The 19,952-nt window shown below is 46.1% G+C and overlaps 1 protein-coding gene across 2 annotated transcripts in view; it reads left to right on the forward strand.

Annotated features, from left to right (window-relative positions):
* The first annotated feature begins 11,937 nt into the window (after positions 1 to 11,937).
* The window catches only part of rab11fip5a (RAB11 family interacting protein 5a (class I)), a 32,827-nt gene continuing 24,812 nt past the window's right edge, over positions 11,938 to 19,952 (forward strand). The window contains exon 1 of one of the 2 annotated variants that reach the window (XM_040137057.1): positions 11,938 to 12,314. In XM_040137057.1, coding sequence (XP_039992991.1) covers positions 11,938 to 12,314 — 377 coding nt within the window. Of the gene's footprint in view, positions 12,315 to 19,656; positions 19,766 to 19,952 lie in introns of those variants that run through there. The other variant, XM_040137056.1, reaches the window with a different exon arrangement.

Below are 19,952 nucleotides of genomic sequence, written 5' to 3' on the forward strand. Positions count from 1 at the left end.
CAGAACTGTACTGAGAATCTTCTGTTGGTATCTTTTTGTTTTTAAATCACTGTAGGTCAAATCTGTGTTCAGTTTTTTTTTTTTTTTTTTTTGGGGGGGGGCTAAAGGAAAAATCTTTTTTTTAAAAATGATTTCAGGGCTACAGGAGTAGACGCTATTACAAGACATGGCGCGGGAAATAAGAAAATGAGAAACGAAATGTAGGCTAAATATAATTAAGCGAAGTCGCCAATAAAGTAAAAAGGGAAATATTTCACGGTTCTTCACGGGGGTTCTTTGCGTCCAAACGTGGCCCCGAACATGGCTCTGGTTTACCAAACCACCGTTTAATCTCCTGACCACAGACCGGGGCTTGAATTGTTCTCCGAAATAACTCAGAGTTAACTACAGAGAAGATTTGCATTAGTAAACCGCTTTGTTCCAAAACACTAAGTTACATATCCAAGTTATATGGGGAGGATTTCCATGTATATTTGCTTTTTAAAGGGGAAATGTGGGCCCCAACTGAAATTTGGAGCAAGATAAACCACTTTGTGAAACATTTAGGAAAGAAACCAAAAAAAAAAAAAAGTATCACCATGTACCTTTAAACTCCTCAGACTGTAATTGATTGGCGGGTTAAGGGGCTGAGAGCATGTAGATATGCGACCTCGACAACGTGCAGGGTCCCGTGTCTGCTCAGTCTCTGGTCCAGGAGACGATTTCTCGACCAGCAGATGGCGTCAAATACAAGGCTATTTACATCCAACCCACATCGGTGGGTTTGGGTTTGTTTTTTGTCCCCCCCCACACACACACACACACATGATCTTAGATCACCACTCGATCACTGAGTTGGATCCGCATCAGGAACCTCAAATGTCTTAAACTCGGTCTAGTTTGCGGAGGATCAAACCCTGTCTAGAGGATCTAGTTCGCGGCTGCGTCGCCTACGTTTGGAAGGCGCCTGACTTAATATCGCATGGACCACGTCTAACTTTGTGTCTCGATTAAGTGCGACGTGGGCCCGGGCGACCGCCGAGCACACATACGAACGGACCCTCAGGGACCCTCCTCCCTCGCTGGGTGACTGACAGGCGCCGGGGTCGGTCCTCGGCTCTTTCCCACATGGCCCCTCAGCTGCAGTTTAGCAGATAATTAAAATATAACTCGGACAAAGACCACTAAGTCTCCGGTTGAGCGTTACAAAGGGAGAGCCCACGTCCCCAGAGCTGGTAAACCAACACCGTCTCGCTGAGCCCGCAAAGGAAAACACGCCGCCCTCCGCCAGCTGTTCACCACAAGTGTCGCGCTGCGTTCGCGGCCGGACGGTCCGCGGCCCGCGGGAAGCGCGCGCCGCGTTCAGGCGCTGGCGGGAATGTGGGAATCCGGAGCCTCCTTTTTTTTTCTTTCAGTTTTTGCTGATCATATAAAAATAAAAATGTTTTCCCGGACTCACAGTATACAACAATGATTACGCCCCCGTGCAACATCACCAAGACTGTATCATCTTTTAACAATTGTTTTATTTTTAAGTTTAAGTGCAAAGTATTTGATATTATTTATAATTAAAAACGACCATGTTGGTTGGACTGCGTTGAAAAACACAGGCCCCAAAGTGCAACCCCAGTGCCGCGAAAGCGAGTACACCTGTGATCACCTGCAACAAATTTGATTACACCTGTGATTTCCCGTCAAGGCTAATTGCACTGGGACAAAGTTGTAAAAACAACCTGTGAACGCCGCAGCTTTCTCGGTCTGGGCCCTGTGGCGGTGCCCAATGCAGCATGGGTCCGCGGGGTAAGGCACTGCCTGACCTAGTAAGAAACCAGACTGGAAGACTGGATGAGCAGCTGAAAAAAACAAAAACAAAACAAAACAAACATCTGTGAGCAAAGGCAGAACGTCCCTCCACAGATCTGTGCAAGACTGGCATCATCCATGCCCTGGAGGAGCGATTCGGTCATCAAAGTAAAGCTGGACATTAGAAATGTTAATGAAATAAAAGGCCAGAATCTCACTGATGAAGGGTGTCTGGACTTTTATTGCAGTTGTTTCATTATAGTTTAAATAGTCAAACATTTCTAGTTTCAATTGGCTTTATTTTTCTTGGGCTTTGGCAAAAAACCTAATGGACAGGGTTTATACTTTAGTGATATTGACCACTAAAGGTTATAAATCAACTCACTCATAAATCCAATTCACAAGCCGGAAACCAAACTTTTCTGAGCTTATTACCTATGTCACACAGTAGATTCTACCTGTAGCCGCTGGTGAAAGAAGATCATTCAGATCGTTTACTCAAGTAAAAGTACCAATAGCACCAGTGTAAAAATACTTGAGTACGGAATCAGCAGCAGAAAAATGCACTCAAGGCGTCCAGAGGGAAAGCACTTGCTCTGCAGAAAAGATACTTCCCTGTGAATGATTTGTTATTACACGTGACATTATAAGATTGTTAATACTGATGCAATAATGCATAAGCAGCATTTCACTGTTGTGGCTTCTTAAGTTTTTTTTAATTCACGTGGAGTTAACTGGTTCAATCCAGTCGTTCTCAACCCAGGGATCGGTCCCCTCCGGAGGGTCACGAGGTGAATCCGACGGGTCGGTGAGACGATTGGTGGGGCGACCGACCGCACCTGAACGCGGCAGCAGCGGCAGCAGACTGCGGGGCAGCCTGGGAGTCCGCCGCCGTGCGGGCCCCATGGCTCTCGGCACTGAGTTAATCTCCGGTGCTGTTTGGTCCGGATAACGCCCGTCCACCTCCGGACAGTGAGCTGATCTGAATCTCACGGTTTGAGTTTCAAGTCCACGGGCCTTCTACGCAGGCGTTGGTCTGAACAGTGGCCTCGTGGTTGTGATGAAAACCGCTGGAATACCTGTATTAATGTATGTGACACAGATGTCGCTCTCATAAAACGGTGTGAAGAGAAGGAGGGGAAGGATTTTTCCTTCACCGATTCTGTTACATAAACATACGTTACCAGAAAAACAGTTTGTTTTTGTTTGACCAAAAAAAAAAAAAAACCCCAAAAAAACCGATATGCTGTACTTTGGTCTCAGAAAGCTGCTTTTTGGACCTGAAATGTTGGCCAAGGGAACACTCTTCATTCAGGAGCAGGTTCGGTGCAGATAAAAACTCATTATGGAGCCCCGGTCCCCTGCGGCGGATACCTGATCTCCGCCGCACAGTCTAAATATTTGGATCTACGTAAATCCCAGTATCACCAGGACCCACTGCCCAGTAACAGCTGCCGCTGGCCAGTAGCATAACATGACAGGCGGGAGGAAGTGCCATGATACGGCGTTATACTGACGGGGTCCCCCCCCACTCAATTACACCAGTGAGGGTAGACTAAATAACAGAAGCACCAGTGTATTATAAACATTTAATAAACGGTCAATAACAGACTATAATCCCATTGTAAGCAGCTGTAAGGAGATTTTAACTGCTTATAAACGTACAGTATTTGTGGACAGTAATAACTTCTCCTATGAAGATATATTTTGTGTAATTATATATTATCTGTTACATTATAGCATAAGATTTTAACTGTGCTTTACTGTATTTCCAGTCACTCTCTGTTTGTATAGCAGTGTGTGGTTGCGGGCTCCCACAGGAGTGGCGTTGTAGCCGTTGACAGGCACATCAAGTCACACTCGCAGTACATCTGCCTCCAGACTCGCGGTCTGGGTTGCAGACCGTCCTCTAAACGCGTTATTTACGAGGACCTGAAAGCGGTACCGTCTCACCCGAGCTCAACCTCGTCGTTTTTTTTTTTTATCCCGGGCGCGTCGCGGGGCCGAAGGGGCCCAACCGGGGGGACGGGGGGACGGGGGCTGCAGACGGACGCCAGCCAGACGCCCCGTGAACGTTACATCTGGAGCACCGCTTCCCTGTACGGTTTTCGACGTCGTCCCCGTTCAGCCAACTAACAGACAAGTAGATGAATTAGAGGCCTGCGGGTATTTTCGTTGCTTTGTTTTGGGTGTTGTGCGCCTGCAGTTTACTTTATACCGTTGTTTAAGTGCCCCCCCCCCTCAGTGGCATCTTGTTGCGCGTCGCTGTGCCGCTCTCATGCTTCGGTGAGCAAAAACGACAAAATTGCATTGTGTTCCGTTTTATTCTAAAAAAAAAAACAAATCACTGTTTTGCCAACGGTGTCAATGGGCGCCAATGCCGGTGTTAACTGGTACCGAAAAATCGACCGCCCGGTGCGGTCGCGGCGTGGGGGTCTATTTACGGACCCCGGTCAGTCCGCGTGGGGCGCGGGAGTCACCTGCGGGGACGCGGGCATCTCGTTACGTTCGTCCGGGGTGAGGCAGTGAGCCCCGATTAGGTTTCTAATTGCCCAGTTTAAACTCTAAGTAGGCCATTTGCACTCCGGTGCTGGAGCTGAACCCGTCTCGGGCCTCGTCTATGTGTTTCTCTTGGCTCCACACAGTGTGTGTGTGTGTGTGTGTGTGTGTGTGCGTGTGCGTGCGCGCGCGCGCGACGGGCAGCTGCCGGCCCCTCATTGTCTACCCTAGAGTGAGTGCTCTCCATCTCACACGTGGATTAGCCGCGGTTATGTAACAGCTGTCGGTGTCGGGGTCCGAGGTGGATCTGCGAGCCCTGATGAGGGGGTGATTGACGGCTCGGCTACCAGAATAGACGAGGGATATCTGAGGGATCTCGCTTTGATGGGGCCCCGAGCGCCGAGTTGATCTCTCCGCGGGGCTTTCGGCCGAAAGCCCTCTGCCGTCTCCCTGATTGTCGGGGATCACATCTTAATTAGACGGATTAGTTTGTCGAAAAACTAGCGCTGAACATTTCGCGCCGTCATTCGGAGCCCGTTAAACGACTCTGTGGCTCTCAAATGGGTCCACGTGTGCGAGCGGGAGGTGTCAGGTGATACCGGGCAGCCTCTAAACCTCATATTGGTCCGAGGAAACGATAGGCGATACGGCACCGCGTTATATCGATAACATCGCGAAGACGGTCCCCGATCCGGAGCTTTCGGATCGTATCACACGGGCTTCATCGGGAGATGGGGTTTGTGTCATGTTGTCACGGAACTTTTTTTTTTTTTTTTTCCTCTCCGGGGACTGTAAGAGTTCCTGGTCCGTTTCACCAACAGCCTCGGCAGCTCAGAGACGTGCTGCCGAGGGGACGAATCGATCCACGGAAAAACGAGAGTCAACACTCACGGCACAGAATCAGCTGTGCCCGCCAGGCACGTTTACACGTGCAGAGGAACTGGACTCCGGTCCCTTGCGCGTCCAGACGCACTTACGTGCAGTTCCAAGGATAATCCCAATCGATAGATTTTTAATGCCTTAAGCAAGTAAAAATTACAAATATCTTCTCGTTCCACTTTCCCGAATTCAGGGATTTGCTGCTTTTTTTCTCTGTTTTATATCATTGTCAGTTGAATGTTGCAGGTTTTGGGACAGGCAATACAAGACATCTTGGTTCTGGGCATTTTTCAGTACTTTTCCGATATCTTATGGGTTAAACGGTGGGTCAAAAGCCCCCCCTCAACTCAGAAATGTGTTTTGCCTGTTGCCTCCACGCTCGGACGTTTTGCGCTCCACTGCGCAGAACGACGTACGCGCAGAGTCCGGCGCCGGCAGGACGGTTTTTTTTAATCCCCGGACGCCGCCCGCACCGCTGCCCCAGCAGGGGTGGTCGCGGCCACTTCGCGCGGCCCGCCAACAGAGGGCGCTACGGGCCTCGGCGGGCGTCCGTAAACCCATGGTCTCCTGTCCCCGGTCGGCGGAGAGAGCGTTGTTCGGGTCCCTCACTCGAGGGAGAGCAGCGGCACGCCGGTACGGAAATCCTCGAAGGTGCACCAGGGGTACAAGTCCTGCCTCGACAGTGTCTCCTCAGCAAAAAGTCTGCAGGTGTTGTCTGCAAAAACAAACCTTAAAAATCAAAAGTAAAAGTATTCCTGATGTAGAAAAACAGCTCCCGTGAGGGTTAGACTAATGTATATCACTCTTGTGGGTTATTCAACTGTTTACATGAACTACTTCATATGTTTTGGGATGGTTTGATCTATAACAGGGCATCGTATGTTATCCGCTCATCACATACTTTGCGTATCAAATCTTAATCCGCGAGGTAACTAAGTGACCCAAGCCGTCAGCCAAGTACAGCGGAGTAGAACTACGGCCCCTGGTAATGTGGAGTGGCAGAGGGTTTTCGTGAACGTAGACCTGTGTTCCCTGGAAATTCAGCAGATGAAGAAGAATAAGAGATTTGGGAAAATGAGAAAAATACTTCTGGGTCTTATCAGATCTCCGAATGTCCATCAAAGGCACGACTGTGTGGGTGAAACCTCGGCGGGCCCTCATCATTCATGCAACGCGTTATCAGCCATTCCTGCACATTCACTGCGTTTTGATTCGCATGGATACAGCACAAGGATTTTAATGGTGTAACCGAGGTTGCTCTCAGTTCAGATGCCTTTAGAAATTAGCGTGTGAGTGTGTTTTCTCAAATTGACTACCTCCAGACACTTCGGACGGAGCGAGATCTACGTTAAGCTCTTTCAAATGTATGGTCCTTGGCAGCAGACCCCCTTCCACCCTTGCAGTTCAAGCAGGTCAGAACACAAACGTCTGGTGCAAGCGTGGACAGCCGCGACGCCCGCCCGCTGCGTGAAAAAAAATAAATAAATTGTGCAGCATCGTCCGACGCACAGAATTTCCATGAAAATAAAAATGTTTATCATTCAGTTCAAGGCAATCACCTCCGCTCCGAAAACCTGCTCTCCTGGCTGCTCCGAAACTCATTTATGCTCAAGCCTCATTACTGCCTCCACTAGTATTGACCTCCTCTAACACATTGGGAAATAATGTGACAACAATGGACAAATTGATTTTGTAAGGGAAGTGATAACCTGTCTGTGTGTGTGTGTGTGGGGGTGTGTGTGTGTGAAAATGTCAATACACAATTCTTTACTTTGAGGATGTGAGGAGCGGCGAAGTGCGAGGGACCATTTGGGCCGGAGAGGGAGGAATGCCCCAACAGCGGCTGCCGTTTTCCTCCACACTTTCCACCTTCGCCGCCGACTGTCTGCTCCAGCTCTAAACTGGGTCCCCGCACTTCAAATTTCATGGCTGCGGAGGTCTGCTAAGTGGCCCGCGGGGCCTCCCCTTCTCCTCGGTTGCTGCTTCGGAGCCGGTCTGTTTAGTCGGCCTCTACCTGAGTGGAAAATCTCAAGTGCTCCTGTCAAAATACCCACCAAGAAAATCCCCCTCAGAGAAAGAGAGGCTTCGTGCTGTCGACACAAATTGGCCCATTAAGTAAATTTTCACGTGCGGGCGGCAGTGGAGCAAAGGTTAGAGTAGAGCTCGGCCAGTGACCGGCCTTGAAATCTGGCAACAAGTGGTCCTCTTCGGACCTTTAAACCACCTCAGGTGACCCCTTGAGCACGACACGTCTCCTACACCTGCTTCAGGAAATCTGCCGTGTCCTACAGGAAGCGTTTAAATGTGTGTAGCGTAGTTGAAGCTTAGCTTTTTATTCAGCAGGTTTCATTTCTTCAGACAGACCAGGCTAGCTGTTTCCCCCTATTTCCAGTCTTTATGCTAAGCTAAGCTAACCTAACCACCTGTTGGTATCTGTTATTACAATGCCCTCAGTTTTATTCTCTTTATGTTCGAACACGTCTTATCTGCTTCATTTGTTTGTTATATTCTTTTTTTTTTATATCTTATCCAATTGTGGGTTGTGTTTTTGCTCTTTTTCCTGATTTTGTGGAATTGTAGTTGCAAAATATTTCCTTCTTGATTTTCCATGTCCAGTGAAGCAAAAGTTTTAATTTTTGTTTTGCAGGGGGTTTGGACGGGGGTTGAAGACACTGCATTTTTAGATATTTTAAATGTATTTTATTTATACGTTTTCTTTTCACTCTCTCTCCTCTTTTCTTCTCATTCCAGCGTATATTCATGTTTTTTGGCGGCTTCATCAGTGTTTTCGTGCTTGCGACGTACCTTAATGCAACCGAGGACATATATAATTTTGCTTTATTAAATAATAGTCTCTATGTGCAACATTTGTTTATGTTTCTACCAAAATGGGGTAAAACAGTTGGTCACAAAAGCAAACAGACAAAAAACAGGCTTATAAAATCAAATTGGTTTGCCCTTTATAAGCATCACCGAACTGTATCCCAACTTCTACTGGACTGTTGAACAGCACCAAGACATAGATACAGCATGAACGTACCATACGCGGAGTCATATCAGGCATCATCCAGTAGAAGCATACGTTCAAACCTACTGTCGGAAGGACACAAGTGCCGTTATTGTATGTCAATAAATACACCGGGATATGATTTATAGGTGTACAGCCAGGACCGTTCACCTGCCTCGGGTCGTGCAGCGACAAACTGTTCACTGTTTGTTGGTCTTCTCACGTGCACCAGCAGCGGCATTAACCGGCCCGGTCCTCCCACCAGTCCCTCCCAGGCAGACGCAACCTCACGCGCCCCCGCGTCGTCGTACGAGGCCTTTCACAGCGGCAGGTCAGGTAGGTTCAGACAGACTGAAGCAGGCAAACCAACCAGGGGGCCACCGTCGTCTTCTTCTTCACAGTGACAGCCGGCGAGAGGAAGGACACAAACAAAACAAGGGGAAACCAGGATAAAGAAGACTTGGCTGGGATAAGCACAGAGTCGAGCACCACCAAACAGCTTGACAAATGACATGAACAACCGCAAGGACACTGCTGCAAGCAATTAAAACATGCAGCAAACATAAGGCAGCGCTGACAGAGAACTGTTGCATCTGTTCCTTTACGTGAATATGGCAAAGTTGACTTTACTCTACGCTCCAGGGAATTTTTTTGAAAAATCCTGCAATATGTGTTAATCTGGGGTCATGAGATTTGCCGTCATGTCCCGGAAACATCTAATTTAGTGAAACCCATCGTGTGAAAACCCCAACGGGATGTGCAGAAAAATAGCAGAAGTCAGGGTATATCTCAAATGTGGCTGACTTACTTAATGTCACGGCCTTTGATGCTCTTGGTTTGGAAAATCCTGCCTACGGTGCTGACTAATAAAATGCCGCCGGTGGCTGTCACACTCAGCCTCACAGACTCTTTCCTATACACCACCACACAGTCCGTAATAGTAGCGACGATACTCGCCCTGTGCGGCAGAGGGATTCAGACGCTATATCAGCGGCAGAAAATGTGTCGCCGAAGTGCGAGAGCGAGGCAGCGCCCCCCGTTTCCCCAAATTCGAAATCGGAACACCTCGCTGTGTGAAACTCATCAGAATCATATTTCCGTCAGGCGGCACGAGGCCACACATTTCCGTGGCGCCAAAAACCTGAGTGTGCCTGGTGGGTGAGACGCTGAATTTTACAAAGACCTCGACAGAGACACTGTATTTAACGTGAATTGGTGAAGTCACGATTGATAGCCGGTCCATTTAACAAGTCCAACCCCAGTCTTACATTTACTCACCTGACGCCTTTCACTGAAGCGGCGTACAAAACGAGCTACAGCCCAAGCCACAGCCGATCATGGAGACGACTCCAAGAGTACAAGCGCCACAACGCTCGGTTTTAAATTCCACCGGATGCCAAGTCCACAGGGGGTTTGCAAGTGCACAAAGTGAGATATAAAATAAGATATAACGCTATTACAGGCAAAACCGATTCTAGCTTAGCAGGTAAATCACTGCTAGCAAGCCGCGTGGGTTCAAGGGCTGACCGGGCGCAAACGGAAGCCTCTCATTCTACCGCCAGATGTTCCTGCCCTTGCCGCAGAGCCTCTAAAGCAAAGCACCAATGTCAGAGACAGTGGTGACCCAACTCGGCCAAGACATGGAGAGACACCAAAAGTGGCTGCCAATTGCTCTGTCCGAGACGTGTGGCCCGGTGGCAGAGCTTTAGGGGTCACCGTGCATTCAGGCTCTACAGTCACACCAGCGAGCCAGGGGGCCGGTTTGTAGTCTGTTTACTTACTGAGGTTCTTGTCCTTTAAATACCAGTGCGTCCTCAAGGAACTGTGCGGGCCGCGCAGACGCAACGTGGCACGAAAAGGAGTTGCGGCGCTGAGTAAACCTTCAGCAGGCAAACGTGTTGTAAATGTGCAGTATTTTACCCCTTGGGTGATGGATCGGGGAGGTCAAAGGTCATGATAGTCTGTTTAAAAAAATCTCGTTAAATTATCCTCATCCCTCATGAATGGTCACTCAGAAAGATGGCAGAGCGATATGGCGGCAGCCTGCTGCTAGCACAGACAGGCACTGGAACTGCTTATGAAGACCGTGCGATACAGTCAAAAGCTGGTAAGTGGACCTTGACTCGGTGCTGTTCTGTCAAACAGAACCTTTCCCCCGGTTTCACCTTTTGACTTTATGAAATGTAAAAGGCTGAAGTATGTCTAAACCGATGTAAATTATGTGCACTTAAGAGCTTTGCATAAATAAAGGACTCTTGCATCTCAGGTTTCACGACTGATCAGACTAGAGATGCAAAAATTAGCCAGTTAATCCATCAGACCAATCGGCAGAACTATTCTGATAATTATTGAACGGTTTAAGTCACTTTTAAAGCGATAATGTCAAATGCTCTCTGGTTCCGTCCCGTTAAATTTGCCGCTTTCCTCGTCTAAATATTATCGGAAGTTGAATGTCTTTTGGTTTCTGGACATGTTGGCCTGACAAAACGAGATATCTGATATCATCACCCTGGGCTCACGGCCAGGATGCCTCCTGGGAGGCCCCGGGGCAAAAAAAATATATTGCTGGGCTTCTACTGACCCCCACTGTGCATGGTAGTCTCAATATTTCCTCAGGCACCCAGAGACCAACCAGCACCCTGAGGGTGACATGATTATTTGATTAGCTGACTGAAAGAGAATGATAACCGATTAATCCTTTGAGTCGTTTTTTTTTTTTTTTTTTAAACAAAAATGCCAAAAATTCACTGGGACCAGCTTCTCAAACGCAAATGTTTGCTAGTTTCCCAGCTTTCTGCGACAGTGAACTCAACATTTTGGGGTTTTTGACTGTTGGTCAGACAAAAAAACAAAAAGTGATTTGAAGATGTTAATTGGGCAAAACTACAGGCATTTTAAACTATTATCTGACATTTTCTACACTGAACAATCAATCAACTTATTAAACGTTTAGGGATCAATCAAATTATGTAGACAGGAATGATCTGAGGAAGAATTTGTGGCCCCTGGGCGGTTGCCCACTTTGGCTGTCTGGCCTTGCTTGAGCATTTAATCTTTAAAATAGATCATAAAAAAATAATTGTGGTTGTTTTTCTTTAAGCAACCTCATTAGTCTTCCATGTAGTTTTGACCGAAGTATGTTTTTATGGATGGTGGCACGGAGGCCTCCACCGGGGTGTCGGTCACCACAGCCAAATGCAGGCGAATTTTTCATTCTTTGGGAGGAGTTGGAGTTGATTTTGCTGAATAACACCGCGAGCAGAAAGCGCAGCATCACACCCCACATTCCGGCACAGGCGTGCGTTGTAGTCCGTGTACATGGGGCCATGTGTTGTGTCGGCGCTGAACTTCCTCGTCCTGCAGAAGAAGGAGGATAGAGACGTGACGTCGCCGCCCGCAGAGAGGCCCGTGCGGCGGGAGGAGACGGGCAGGGACGCGCCGTGCGGGGACGAACGCCGCCGCCGCCGCCGCTGCCGCAGAGCAGACTGCTGCGGGACGCAGGAGCAACGAGGGCACAAGGCAACCGGCAACCACGGCAACTTCGCAGAGACAACAGACAGCCATAATGCGGCACCGCCCGCCGACCCCGCCGCTGATGTGACTGTGCACACCCAGAGCAGGGAGGAAGCGGCGGACAGCACCACCACCTCTCCCCGGTTGCCTCGCCTCGTCTCGGTGTGCGCGGCAGGTCTGTCGGTCGGTCGGCCGGTCGGTCTGTCTGTCTGTTTGTCTTTCTGGTCGGGGGGGGGAGGGAGGGGGGAGGGGGGGACATGTCCTCGCTAAACGTAGAGGAGGACCAGAAATGGGTACCGACACACGTCCAGGTGACGGTGCTGAGGGGCAGGAGCTTACGGGGCAAGGGCAAGCACGGCACCAGCGATGTGTACACCATCATCCAGCTGGGGAAGGAGAAATACTCGACCTGCGTGGTGGAGAAGACCACCGCGCCGGAGTGGAAGGAGGAGTGCTCGTTCGAGCTGCAGCCCGGCGTGCTGGACAGCGGCGGGCGGAGCGGCTACCCGGCCGGGAGCAGCGAGCTGGTGCTCACCGTGATGCACCGGGCGCTCATCGGGCTGGACGTGTTCCTTGGACAGGCTGTGATCCAACTGGACAAGCTCTTCAGCGAGAGCAGATGCGTGAAAAACGAGTAAGTTCAGCTGTGTATACACGTAATAGCTTTGTGTGTGTGTGTGTGTGTCTGTGTGGCTTCAGCATGCACTTGAGGCTACTATGTGACCCAGAGCTCCACGCATATGCTTCATCCGCCTTTGCTTTTTCCGTTTTCCCATGTTCAGTGAACTCATCAGGGGGTTTCTTGTCTTTTCCAGTCTGTCTTTGTCCTGTGTTGTTGCCACACAGTTTGTTCTCGGACAGAAACAAAGCTGTCAGATCTCTGGTCCTGCATCAGGGCCCTGCAGACACACCCTCCCTCCTCCCACAGATATGCCAAACTAAACCCTGACCACCGCACATCTCGCTGGGGCTGAAGGCTTGGTCCCCAAAAACCAGACCTCCTAGAAAACCTCATTTTCCCCATTTCCTCTGGGGTGGCCCTCATTAGGTGCTTTGGTTTGGTTGTTGCTCTGTTGTGGGTTCTTAAAATGTTTTCCCCCAGTAGCCTAAGCATGGCGTGGAGCAAGGGCAGGATTAATGCCTGTCCCAAATCCAGGGATTATCCAACAGTTTCATGAGCCGAAAGCTCCGAGGTATTTTTATCTTTTATTTTTTTAGAATAACATGTTGTTTTACAGGAGCTGACCAGCTGGAGCACAGGCTTGGACGTAAAAGAGGTGATATGAAGTTTGAAGCTGTTGCATACGTTACACAGATTAAACACGTTAAAGGAAAAATTTCCACCATTAGATACGTTTTATTTGTGATCAATATGTGCGAAAAGAAGATAGCAATGTACCTTTTTGATGCACCACCTTTTGTATATACAGTAGTTTCTTGAAATTTCCTACACTTCCCAAGATTCCCTTCAACTCCTCCCAGAGAACAGGCCTGAACTTGTTGCATTCGTCCGTAGGTTTGATAGCGATAACACAGAAATGAGCTGAATAAAAGGTGAGATTTGCACTCTTGAACTCAAAACATCTCTAGTGGCAGCAATGCATTATGGTCAATTGAGGCTGCTGTCAGTGGTGGGGGGGGGGGCACTTTCTGGTCGTTTTATGATCGATTTCTCCCCGTTTGACTGTGTATCGGTGCAAAATTAAGAGTGCGGAGGCAAGTTTTTGGCATTTACTGCTGATGTGTCGGATAGCTAAAACATTTCCTGCAATCAAACCGTAATGAGATGTGACGCCACTTTGTTTATGCTCTCCCAGACATTTGTGGCGAGAGCAAAAATTTTTTTTTCAAGGTAATTTGAATCCTAGTACCATCGTCCGATCTTCTGATACCCGTGTAAAACTTGACTTGACAAAGACCAGCTGCGGTGCAAACACAGAGGATCAGTAAAAATCAGTAAAAAAGCTCAGTGTGTGGTCATCCTCTTTCCAGATATGTCATTGCCGCAACCAGGACCTGATTTTTGGTGTGTATTCACCCGACAATTCATGCTAAAGAGGTCAGTTGCGCCGGCAAAGACCGAATTTTACCTGGCAACACAGAGTGCATCACCAGTGGCTGTATTTGTATCGGTGCCGTAGTGTTTTCAAGTGGATTTGTCCTTTAAGTAACATCTCTACACTCGATGGTACGTGACCTCGAACACCCTCCCTCGTTCGGACATCCGATTGACTCCTGTCACACCTCTCTTTAGTTTCTGTGTCCTTTTTATGGCAGTTTGACAGACGTGACTACCACCCGACCCGACCGCGCTCTCACTCAGATAGACCCGTGGACATGAGATGACAGGGGAACCAGTCTCCTCCCGTCGGCCCTGTTGGAGCTGGTCACTTGAAGGTTAGAGTCAGCCAGGGAGGAGGAGGAGGATGATGATGATGATGATGATGTGTCAGCAGTTCGGTGCCTGGATGCATTCGTTATCTCCATGCGGTATTCAGTGAAGCCGGGCTGGTCAATGGCAAAAACGTCCAGCAGTCAGCACTCGATGCTCACATAATGTATGTCAACCCTTAAAAAAACCCAAAAGAAAACCAAAAAACCCCCAAAAAACGGCTTGGGTTTGACAGAGAACATCCAGCAGAACACCAACCACATTTCAGAAGAAGCTGCTGTTTTCATGCTACTTAGCTCGCGCTAAAGTATCAACGGTGCATTTGTCTGTTTCTCGGTACTTCGCTACTGTCTGTAGCTGTCAGCCCAAAGCCCATTGGTTCCTATACTGAAGACATACATTTAAAAAAAAAAAGGGTCCCGAATACGTATATACCCTAATTAAAAAAAAAGAAAAAAAAAAAAAAGACTAAATGTTAAGCAGGGCACTATAGTTTTTCAGCAACCATTACTCAATCAGAATTAAATAGTGTATTTGTTGGGGACTATTTACAGTGGCGGACTTGTTGAAAGTAAGGAAAATATTGAATATCTCCAGTCGTATGCTTTAAAGACAAAAGCTCCTGCATATCCAGTCCCACTCAACTCTACCATTTAACTTTTCAACAAGCTTTTAAACCCGGCTTAAGAGAGTTCAACGGACTGAAATGTTCGACGTTTAAGAGTGAAATCAGCACGACAGTTTCTCATGTTTTTGAGCTGTAAACAAAAACAGTATAGTTCTGATATCGTCAACAACATTATTCTAAAAGCCTCCTTAAGTTTAACGTGTTGTTAAGGTAAGGAGGTTGTTACCGTACCGCTGTCGTCTGTGGGACGATCCTGTTGCACGTCTGGCCGCACCTCAGTCAGTGAGTTCTAGTACCAATACCAAACCTATGTACTCATAATGCTTTTTAAAGTGAGCTGACGTAGCTTTTGCTGAACGGCGACTGCATGAACTGTTCGGCGAAATGGGATGGTGACAAATGATAAAAACGCAGTGTAACAGTAGCACAGTTATAGAAGACTCCTAACGTCTGTGTACTGACTCAGGAATGTTTCTTACACAGCAGTGTCCCCTTTTAAAATTTACCAACATTAGCCACCATGAACTGGCCCGCGGCTCGCACAGGACCAAGAAAGGCTATTGCAACACAACCCCTTGGGCCTGTTGAATTCAGGAAAACAGTGCGTTTTATTTCTTATGAGTAACTTTTCCTGGCGTCAGAGAAGGGACGTGGTATTTATTCCTCCCAAAGTTAATAGCATCGCTTTAAAGCGTTTTCTTCAAAACTTACCAAAGTCAGACTTCTCAAGTGCATTAGTCTTTAAAGCTGTCGAAATACAAAACAGCCGTAAAAGAACTTTGCCTAAATTAAATACGACATTAAGTTGACAAAACTGTGGCTTATATACGAAGGTCAGAGAATTCAGAGAATAAATAACTAAGACTAAGATTCAGACAAATCCTTTGTCGCCATCTTTTGTCATTGAAGCATTTCCGATACTTCAGTACAATTCTGAATGGGGCTGGGAAATAATTTAATATTGCTGTGTATTGTCTTACCGTGATCATATTTTGTGTTGTTTGAATTACAGAATTCTGTCGTTCAAATTAATTCATTAATTAAATGAATTTTATGCAGTTTATAAATAAAAAGTAACAAAAACGATGTCTGGGCTAAAAGCTGTCAAGAGTTTTGTCTGATGTAATGCTCAACAGTAGAAACACAGTTCATTGTACTGAACACTAATTTGATTTGAGCTTCACAGTTCACAAAATATCACATTCCTGACACTGGAAACGGCAGTTGACAGAACAATCTCCACTCAAAGTCCACTTACTCCCTTGTTGTGGAGCTTTCGACACTGTCACACGTCTATGCCGACGTGGACGAGGGGACCTAAATGTGCTCGGAATCATGGAAAGTTTGAACGTCCACAGCTCCATTTAAAAGCTGAGCAAAGTTCCTTTGCTGAGGAAATCTTTGTGATATGGTTGAAAGCCCCAGAAATAGCAAGTAAGTTGACCTTGACTTTCGTTTAGTCATTAATTTGATTATTTTATATGTACATTTGCCATGTAGTGATACATATTGAAAATATAAAAACTATAAGTAATATTGTAATATTGATTTCAGCCATATTGCATAGCCCTAGTCACATAAACAATACAGCAAAGTACTTAGGTTCAATGCGCAGTCACGGTAATTACACAGCAGTTAGTTTGCCTTTTGGTAGCATTACCTTTATTTTTTTAAAACCTTTATTTGACCAGTAAAGCCTCAATGAGATTAAAAATATCTTTTTTCACGAGTGTCCTGTCCAAGAAAAGCAACAATAACAGAAAGTTACAAACAACATGAGAAAGATAACACAAAAAATATGCCACAAAATTAGAATTAGACAGAAATGTGACTATCAAATCATAAAAATTTCTAATGTGGTGATCAGGTGATTTGATCCCTAGAAACAACCTACAGCCTACCTAGCCCCTTTTAAAATAACCCATGGGCTGTCTAAAAACCAGGAAAATAAATAAAACCAATCTAAAAAAATGACCTAATGAGACAAAGACAATAAGACCCCTGTAGAGAGATTCTGCAATTTCAGAGGTCAGAAGAGTAACATTCATACGTAGAGATGGAAGATTGGCTTTTCCTTACTTTTCTACATCTTTACAATCCGTGAACCAGATGGAGACCGACTCAAAACAGCACATGACCACACAGTCTGGCGGGGTTATGTATAGCGTGTTTTCACTTCAGGACGATTTGTGGTTTCGGCCGGTTCACAGCAACGCCCTTTTTAAGTAAATCTGTGTGATTTGTGTTACCCTGTGGCTGCGTAATAATAGGTTCTTCAAGGTTGTCCCTTTGTTTAAGGTGGGCTTTACTTGGATGGTTATAAAACCTAGAAAGAGAGATGAATGGTGGCGGTGAAATCTGCTGATGAAAACGCACGGAGAAAAACGAGTGCAATCAATAAGCTGCTCAGGTGAGATGGAGGAAATTAAAAAAAAAAAAAAGAAAATTAGCTTTTGGATCCAACACACCTCAACACAAACAAAGTCAATTTACATACAGATGACCATGTAATATTTCATTTCAAAACACACAATAAAATGCAGTCACTGGAGTTTTTCATTGTTACATTTATTATCTCAGAGGTTGAGCACCTAGGTGTTTGTAGGCCAAAGCCCTGCCAAGACTCTTTCACTTTACAATGTCTAATATTTATAAAGCCCTTTAGAGGAGTCGGAGGCTTCGCAGTGATATACTGTGGTGCTCGGGGTCGCATATTTCAGCAAATGGAGACGTGGCAGGTCGAAATGGCCCTTTTCTTCTGAAGCGCCGACTCATTTTATTCTCTCCGGGACTGAGAATCAGCGTGTTCCCGTCACAGTCGGTGGAAATGAAAGATGAGCTTTAAATGTGGATGTGGTTATGTTGTCAGAAGATGGGTTTATTCTGCATATTAGATCATGAAGAAGTAGTGATGGTTAAAACAGTCGTGGACTGATCGTTGCATCTAATGCTATGACTTCGGCCGGACTCGAGCCTTTCCAAGTTGGGAGGACTTTCATTAGCCTTTCTAAAACCAAAAAAACGGAAGAGGTGAAGTGTTGGGAAAGGATTAAACAACGTGTTTATCTGTTTTCATGTGAAGGGGCGAAATTGTCAGCTAGCTTACTACAGTTGTTACCGAGCGCTACTTCAAGGCTAAGGGCCACATAATGAACTACATTATTTTATCGGGTTACCTGAAAAAAAGTCCTGTTCCACAACAGTGTAGTATTTCACCACTGTCTAGAAGCTGGTCCTGGATGCCGTCAGAGTTTAGCCTGACATTAGCGGTGCTGCCCGTATTGCATTTGGGGAAGTTAACCCTCAAGCGACGTCACCTGAGCTAGCGTTACTTTTTTTAGCCCCTTTTTAAAAAAAATTTTTTTTGTTATGGTAGCCATTTAAGTGACATTTTGAAAATACAAATGCAAGAGAGACATAATACAAGGGCTAATTGTTTTTATTTTCATGTCTTCTACATGATCATTAACTCGTGAGGTATGATCGTTTTGCCTGGGACATGTTAGCTTCAGCCTCAGTCCTTTAGCATGACGTCATGCGCTGTACGTATCCATCGAGTGCATATTCGAGACCCTAAAGTCTCGTAAAACAAGTCAGCGAGAAAAAGTAAGTTGGTGACACTGTTTTTAACCCAGGTCATGGAGCTAACATTGGCTTACGCAGCTAGCTTGCTACGGTTAATAATATCTGCTAACGACAGACATTTAGTCGGGAAAAATTGATGGTTGCTGGCTGTAAATTTACTATAATAACTGTTCAAAGATTGAAAGGAACAAAATAACCTTTTTAGGACATGAAAGCACAAAATTTAGCACTTGAGGATTTAACCTGGGCCTGTCTTGACTTTGGACTTCATAGCTGAGGCTTGAGACTTATTGTGGCTGGCAGTGCCTTCGTCCTTCCTCTGAGTATCGCAGAGATTTTTTGTCAATATATATTTTGATTAATCATTTAAGTCCCCAAGCAGAAAATGCCAAACGTCGGCAGGTCCACTTTCTCAAATTTGAGGATTTGCTGGTTTTCTGGGTTTTTATACACCTGTAAATTTTGGATTGTTGGTTAAACCAAAAAAGGAATTTGACGTCGTCACCTGAGGCTGCGAAATTGTGAAGGTGATTTTTTCCCTATTTCCTAATATTTTACAAACTAAACAGTTACTCCGTAATGAAAATAATTGTTAGCTGCAGCCCTACGGTGAGACCAAAAAAAAACAAAACAAAAAAAATATCAAACACCAAATCAGTGATCTGGATTCATTTACTCTACCTCTTGGTTATAACAGAGAAACACTATAAATGACTAATGTTATAAGCATGTATTGGGGCACAGTTTAACTTCACAAACTAGAAATCAGAGTAGCAAAACAACTGCATGAATGGTTTATTTAAAACATGTCCCATAATGTCTGATCTTAATCAGCAATTTCTGCATTAAAGGAAGTCAGAACAGCTGCCCTGAAATGCGTGCCATGGGAGGATGCAGTGGCCGTGATGAATTTGTATGTCAGACTGTGTAGAGCAGATTCCTGGAAAGGTGGGTGTTGGGTGAATTCCCCTAAAGAGTCAGGAGGAGGCTACAAAAACACTGGCTTGCGTAGCAAGCAACCCATGTAATGAACAATTTATTAATTTTGCGGTGCTTTTTCATGAATATTGAACTGGTCATACACAGTTTTCCTTCATCATTAAGTTTCCTCTCAAGAGAGTTATTTAAAAATTCTTGCTTCAGAGCAGGGATTTTTCACATACAGGATGATGATAATGACTGCTCCTTTCCATTGCTGTTGCTGTCTTAGTCTCATATCCTCCTGTTGTCATGTTGTCTGTCTATAGAGAGCAAACCTCTGACGTTGTTTCAGGCGTGAGTGATACCGAGGCAGGCCTGAGAACTAAACCTCCATCTGCTGAGTGAGGCAGAAAGACTGCCTATGCATGTGGTGCGCGTCCAGAAAAAATCCTCCACTGAGAGCCGACAGACTTTAAGTGGCTGCAGCCGAGAGAGAACGTAATCTCATGGACATCTTGGGTTATATAACAGCATGACCCGACGAATCATCCTTGTCAGGGTAAAATAAATGTACGGCGCCTTTTTGAAAACATTTTCTGTGGGGATTTATTCGGTTAACTTCAGTGAACATGATGAGGTCAGTAGGATATAAAGCAGCTTACATTTTACTCGTTTGTCACTGGCTTATATTCCCGAGTCATGTAGAGGTTGTGTTGTTGCGTCTTTACAGTGCAGTAAAGACAAGC

Source organism: Xiphias gladius, chromosome 10, assembly GCF_016859285.1.
Source record: "Xiphias gladius isolate SHS-SW01 ecotype Sanya breed wild chromosome 10, ASM1685928v1, whole genome shotgun sequence".
NCBI lineage: Eukaryota > Metazoa > Chordata > Actinopteri > Istiophoriformes > Xiphiidae > Xiphias > Xiphias gladius.